The 7,269-nt window shown below is 38.8% G+C and overlaps 1 protein-coding gene across 1 annotated transcript; it reads left to right on the forward strand.

Annotated features, from left to right (window-relative positions):
* Nucleotides 1-1,731: 1,731 nt before the first annotated feature.
* On the forward strand, nt 1,732-5,630 carry riiad1 (regulatory subunit of type II PKA R-subunit domain containing 1). Its single transcript, XM_066721573.1, has 4 exons — nt 1,732-3,828; nt 4,747-4,823; nt 4,981-5,027; nt 5,525-5,630. The coding sequence occupies exons 1-4, from the start codon at nt 3,748-3,750 to the stop codon at nt 5,587-5,589; spliced, it is 270 nt and encodes an 89-aa protein (XP_066577670.1). The 5' UTR covers nt 1,732-3,747; the 3' UTR covers nt 5,590-5,630.
* Nucleotides 5,631-7,269: the final 1,639 nt, after the last annotated feature.

Here is a 7,269-nt window from a genome sequence, read left to right on the forward strand (position 1 = left end):
AAGCATAATGTTTCCACCTCCATGTTGGACAGTGGGGATGATGTTCTTGGGGTCATTCCTCCTCCTCCAAACACGGCGAGTTGAGTTGATGCCAAAGAGCTCGATTTTGGTCTCATCTGACCACAACACTTTCACCCAGTTCTCCTCTGAATCATTCAGATGTTCATTGGCAAACTTCAGATGGGCCCGTACATGTGCTTTCTTGAGCAGGGGGACCTTGTGGGTGCTGCAGGATTTCAGTCCTTCACGGCGTAGTGTGTTACCAATTGTTTTCTTGGTGACTATGGTCCCAGCTGCCTTGAGATCATTAACAAGATCCTCCCGTGTAGTTCTGGACTGATTCCTCACTGTTTTCATGATCATTGAAACTCCACGAGGTGAGATCTCGCATGGAGCCCCAGACCGAGGGAGACTGGCAGTTATTTTGTGTTTTTTCCAATTGCGAAATATCGCACCAACTGTTGTCACCTTCTCACCAAGCTGCTTGGCGATGGTTTTGAGGAAGAGTGCAATTGGCATGTTGAATACAGGAATGGCCACCAGAGGCAAGTAGTGGTCACACTACATACTGACTGCACACCCATTCACCATTTTTTTTAAGGCATCTATGACCAACATCTGTATTACCAGTGATATGAAAGCCATAAATTCAGGCCTATTTAATTTATTTAAATCACACGATTTCCATATATGAACTGTAAAACAGTAAAATCTTTGAAATTGTTTTTTTTTGAAAATTTATATTTTCGTTCAGTGTTGTAGATGCTCATTTTGAGAATTAAATTGCTGAAATGTGAGTGTGGTTATTGCAGTGTCAGGATTCTACTGCACACAACTTTAAAATTGCAGATTAGAAACCAATGTTAAAAGACATGCTGTCAATGCATTTTGGCAGTTAGTTTGCTTGTTTTTTAATGCACCTATTGCTCCCTCTAGTGTTCAATTTAAATAACAACGACTAAATTCAGAGCAGTTGTTCTCAAACCTGTTCTGGATTTCTACCTACCCTGCTGTTTTTTGATCCAAATGAGCTCTCAGTTACTGAACCCTTAATTTAAGTAATTAGATTACATTTCACACTTTAGATTGTGTAGCTGATAACAAGTTTGTTCCTTAACAATTCTCTTATACAATTTTATACTTAACTTTATTCTCCTAATGTTAAAAATAATTAAAAGGCTCTGATTTAGGAAATTATTAGTTCAGATAACGGTTCACTTACATAATTGAGAGCTTAGTTGGAACAAAAAACAGCAGGGTAGGTGGTACTCCAGTACAGGTTTGAGAACACTGGTTTAGAGTATTGAAAGCCCCTGTGTCTCCAGTGATGGGGAGGTAAGGAGCCGAGGAATTGGGATGTGCAGGGCTGGCACATTGCACATTAAAAAACTATATTAATAAATACAATTCTATTAAAAATCATTAGCTGACAACTGGGAAACTCCTGTAGTAGTTAAGTCCCAGTTAATCATTATCATCAATTCGGATGGCACCTAGCTATCACATTAATGTGACCCTCCACCACAAAACCAGTCACATCAACAAAATGTTCAAAACTGAGATTATTAATCTGATTGAGCTGTATTATTGATTATATATATATATATATATATATATATATATATATATATATATATATATATATATATATTTATTGTTAAAATATGTTAATTCCTCACAAAGTTATGACATGTTAAAATCCCACTACTTGGAATATACAAAACATGGGAAAGAGCTAACAAGGCTAAGTAGGGCTAATCAAGGCGAAGGAGAATACAAAGCCATGGAGTAGCGGCGACCTCTGTTGGTGATGTTAGGGAATTCTTGGGGATGTCACGGACGTACAGCACTGAACAGAGAGATGTCTACAATAGCAAAGACTGAGCTTTGTTTGATACTAAACATCACGGCTTTCAGCACCGGCTTGACAAACAACTATTATGTTTAAGAGCTACTGAACTTTACGTCTTTTTCTGATAGAATGCATGTAAAATAGTGCTTTCAAGAAATAAACAGTTTTTACCACTTTACGCATTATTTTGGAAAACTTTCAGTTGAAGTTTTAAAAGTTAAGATGTTCTAGTATCCGAAAACACTGAAAACTCTATTGAGAACACGACTGGTTTTGTGGTGGAACGTCACATATTTTCTTTTACTTTTTGTAATCATTGAATGTATCAATAATCAATTATCACTTTGCAGCAGCATTTACAACTAGTCAGCAGATTATTCATGTTGTCATTGATCCTCCCTGCTAACACACAATGTTGCCACAACGTTGTAGCAACCTAAATTACGTGTTAGCTGGGGTAACATTTTGTTGGCTAGTTATCTGCTTCCATCGTGTTGATTTCAAAGCTGATTCCGATTGAAAATTACTTCGATAATTAATAGCTGGCTTGTTGCATGGATTGAGGTCATACACACGCATCACTAGACACAACAGGTGAGGTGAATTACATAACGTCTGTAACATACTTCTACCTTGTGCCTTCTTGTTTTGTAAATATATATGTCATATTTTTGTGGCCTTTTGATATTCTGGGCCACTAGGCGACCGATAGTCCGCCTGTACCTTTGTCCGGCCCTGGTGACGTGAGGGGGGGGAAATGAAAACGGTAGAAGTATTTGTTTCATCCTCATTGCCTTCTCTGTGTGTGTGAATCTGTGAGTTTTTCCCGCTTTGATTACAGTCAGATCGGATAATAAACTGGCTATATGACTGTATTGCTGCTACACCGTCCTGTATTCGTGGTCGCTGTGCTGTCGTCTATGCGTCAGCTTTTCTATCAAACATACCTGCTATTATTATACTACAGCTGCTATACTAACCTACTTACTTTTACATACTACCCCAGTACAAAATGATTATTATTATGTTTATTTCTTGGCAGACGCCCTTATCCAGGGCGACATAACAACATACGTGCAATCAAAGTGCAAGAATACAGTTCAGTACATCAAACATTACAAATTAAAATTTACATTATACAAAGCAATTTAAAGTAAAATACATTTTACAACTTCCAATTTACACAGGCATGTACAGTAAGTGCGGCCCTACATCCTGGACAGTAAAAGCTAAGTGCTGTCAAGATGTAGGTCACAGTCAAGGGCTACGGGAAAGGGAGCAAGGGTGAAAAATCAATAATACAAGTATTAGTAACGCAAGAAGCATGATAGTAAAGTGCTAATCTAACCGGGATATGAAGGACTCATATTACAAGTACTGTCTGATGTGTCTTGAGTAAGCGCTGGAATGAGATCAAGGACTCTGCTGTTTTTACTGTTTTGTGTTTGACTTCATTTAGGGGTCAGGGATGAGAAGGAGCGCCTCTGGAGGAAGGATAGTGGAGAGGAGTCACAGTCATACTACTTCGACATTTTTTAACTGTAGTACCTTGAAAATATGTCATATCCAGCAGCATATCATACCAAAAGTACTGCGACATGCAGAAACGGTATCTTCAGATACTTTAAAGTCTTGTTTGTAGTATAACTGCATTTATAGAATATTGAGGCGACTAATACTATGCACTGCCCCACGTTTGGCGATAAATGTACAGTACGTCACGTTTAGAGTTGATCTTTTCAATGACTTGATCTTTTCCACACACATACCAAACAATCCAGTCAGATCTGCGCAGGCGCACAGGCAGCACTCAGACCCGCGTCGCCGCCATCACCTCCAAGGTTTCCACGTTGGCATGGTAACAGTTGTCACTCGCAGCCGCCGCACTCACAGCCATGGCGCAGAGCAGCGGCCTAGAGCGGCCTGACATCGGCGCCCTGAACCCCGAGCAACAGGAGAGACTGCGGCAGTTCAAGGTAAACACGTTGATAAATCCCACATATTTATGAGATACATCCGAAGTATGCAGCTGTAATGGGAAATTACCGCCGGTCGCGTTCTCGTAGCGCAGATCTCCGCAGATCTGCACAGATCTGCACAAAGCCACGGGTCCCGCTGGCGCAGCCACGCAGATTTGCACAGAACTGCGCTGCACAACGCGGCCATTGTGGTACTCAGAAGTAAGTTTGCGAGGGGTCAATCGGAGGTGAGTGTCATCTATCCCCGGTGCTGCTGTCACTTACACAGCAGGGGCTGCCGCACAGCCTGAGCATCCAGGAGCTGCACTGCCAGGACTGGGCCCTCGCTGCCAACCAGGACAAGACCAGAGTTGTGGTTTTCCAGAAGAAAACCAAGAAGCAGGCACACACATTCCCATTTACCCTCGATGGCAACATGATCCAGCACACAATCCACTTCCTACTGCACTGGGGAGTCTATTTGCACAGACTCGCAGGCCTGATCCCTGACCTCAGCCTGACAGCAGTCCGGTCACCCTGCTGGGGGAAGACATCAGGCAGAGCAATGTAATACATCACTGCCTGCCACACTGAGAGAGGCAAACAGCACTTCGGGTCTATAACAATAAGTATCGTATACAACAATTGTATGTAAAATGTCTGTTAAAAATGAAAATGTAATACTCTTGTATTTATTGTTCCCATTGCCCTGTTCTTGAACAGGGGACTGTCAATTAGTTATGCCAATATAGCTTTTATGATTTTAATTTGAATGTGCTTCCCATGATTGACATGAACATGGTCAAACCATAAACTGTGGGAGGGGGGCAAGAATGGATTTATGAATTAAAATAAACCAAATGGAAACCCAACCTACCTATCTTTGATATGAAACCAAATTATATCATGTCTATGTTTAACCTGTTTTATTTTCAGATAAAAACAAGAATCGCTAATGAGACATATGTAAGATCTCACCCAGAGGTCGAGCTACTTCTGAGTGAGTTTTTAAGGTTAGTGCATTTAAATACAGGCTATAACTTACAACAACGATTCGCTGTATTTCGGTAACAACAGTGATAAAATAGATATGGACGAAATGCATATCTTCAACTATGACACGTGTCCTTTCAATTAAAATATGTATCTTTTCCCAAATTTATTTTGTAGAGAAGTTTTCTTGAAGAGACCAGTGGACATTCGAGAATTTGCTGCAGGTAAATAAATGAGAGAGTGCATGAATGAAAGAGGGAGGGAGAGAAGAGTTTTATGTAGCTACTTTATCAGTTCTCATGTTATTAAAATTAGGATGTTATTTTCATATCTTTGTTTTGCATGCTTTATTATTGTTGTTATTATTATTATTATTATTATTATTATTATTATTATTATTATTAGTAGTAGTAGTAGTAGTAGTAGTAGTAGTATTCCTTAGCTTATACTATTTATACCAGACTACAGTTTACACAAGAAGCATTTTAAAGCATTACAAAATGCAGTAATACAACCAATACAAAATGTATCAATAGACAAGTTTTTAATAAATAAAATAGATACACAATACAATTGTTATTGAATGATTTTATGGTGTGTAAGACGGGGGTTTCCCGCTGGTAAGTAAACAGAATCAAAATTTGCTGTCATCGTGTGCCTGCAGAGGAGGGGAATTATGACACCAGTGATCTAAAACGTCTTTGTTTTACTCTGGTTTTAGATCATTTCACTGACCCGGACTTGCCGGACAGAGTGCGCGTGAAACTGGAGAAGGCTTCAGAGTGACTGCAGCCGTCAAACTTGTATTAAACCTAAATTGCACAAAATCAGTGTCTTGTACTGATCCTTTCCCTGTGTGTCTAATGGGTCATGGACGCCAGCCCTGGTATAGTAGGGTGTAGTGTAGTATAGGGTAGTCTATACAGGACAGTGGAAGCCCAGGCTTTTGGAATTTCTGTATGTCTTAGGTCAGGACTCCACTTTCTCACACTGACCCCTGTCCATATAAAGTGTGTATATATATATATATATATATATATATATGTTGTAATGTAATTAGAGATGTACTAATTAATTTATAATACTAATAATCATCATCATCACCTGTTTTTCTTAGTTGCCTATGTGTTTTGTATCCAATGTCTCTTTCATAGTAGGAAGGGAAGTTGATGCCTATATCTTATAATTTATGTAATTCATATATCTCCCCTCTCCCCACCCATTGGAGTTTATCTATGTCTTGCCATTGGGGAACGTGCCCCCCATATTATTTCAATTGTTTATATTTTTATGTCAAACCTATTAAGAAACATTTCAGTAAATATGATTTCTATCAGATGATCCCTCGCTACGGTTTCAACTACAGTATGCAGTTTAGAGACAGCCCCTTAATCAGCATAGGCACGTCAATTGAGTGTGAACCTGGCGCCGCTGGTACAGTACATCACACACTGATGATCACACACACTGATTATTGCAACAAGTTCTTACAAATTCCCTTTGTTTAGGCATTTTAGTTGATCTTGTTTAGAAGTTAGAAGCATGTCGTATATTGTTCCTTCTTGTTTTGTTTAAATTAAGTATTTTCTTTAACCCGAAATATCATATTTTAGTGACAATATTCTGTTTTTAGTCTGCAATCTGCTTATAACAATAAGGAACCTATACATGTTGTTTTATCTCGAGTACTGTTTTATAAGGCAGTGACAACGTGCGTCTATAAACGTGTTTTTACAAAAATGATACATTTTTTTTTTAAAGTAAAGCTATTCAATGTTTTGTGTAACTGAGGTGTACAGCATAAATTGCTGTCAATCATTTTACTTTTGGTAATTATTATTTTGTACAGGTGCTTTCCTGCGTTTCAAATCCTAAACTTAAGTTAGCAGAGAAGGAAAGAAAACAAGTTAGAACTAGTAGTACTACTAACTACAGGTACAGATTCACATCCTTTATAGACTACAGGGGTTTTAGCGACATAAATGCAAGTGTACCTCAGTATTTGTTGCATAAATGAATTACATATTTTCAGACATTAAGTATTGGAGTTATATTTGTGCAACATACTTGCATATTTGTTCAAAAACAAGGTTCAGATTAATTCATACCCTAAACATGTGAAACACTAATTCTGGACAGAACTCCCCACCTCACCTCTCTTGCAGTTCAAGCGCCACTACTGTCTTACCTGCTATAAGCCATTTTAACTGATAATTAACTTTGGGCTTTGGACTTTTTATTGTAGTATCTGCTGTGATGTCGCCTATTTCGAACTGTTCGATTCCATTAGGACAAACAGGCATCAAGCGCACTTGTATGTAGTTTAAACAACTGTTCTGATAAGAATACAAAGCGGAACACACATTTTTCAGTATTACTTTAATTCTGTGTTTATTAAACTAAAATGTCTGAGTCTTTGTGTTTGGACGCCAATCTGGCCGCGGCTCTGACAGGGCTGATGAGAGC

This window comes from Amia ocellicauda, chromosome 14 (assembly GCF_036373705.1).
Source record: "Amia ocellicauda isolate fAmiCal2 chromosome 14, fAmiCal2.hap1, whole genome shotgun sequence".
NCBI lineage: Eukaryota > Metazoa > Chordata > Actinopteri > Amiiformes > Amiidae > Amia > Amia ocellicauda.

Coding starts and splice junctions, on each gene's coding strand:
- riiad1 (XM_066721573.1), top strand. CDS start 3,748: ATGGCGCAGAGCAGCGGCCTAGAGCGGCCTGACATCGGCGCCCTGAAC. Junction 3,829..4,746: donor AGAGACTGCGGCAGTTCAAG/GTAAACACGTTG, acceptor TTTTATTTTCAG/ATAAAAACAAGAATCGCTAA. Junction 4,824..4,980: donor CTTCTGAGTGAGTTTTTAAG/GTTAGTGCATTT, acceptor TTTATTTTGTAG/AGAAGTTTTCTTGAAGAGAC.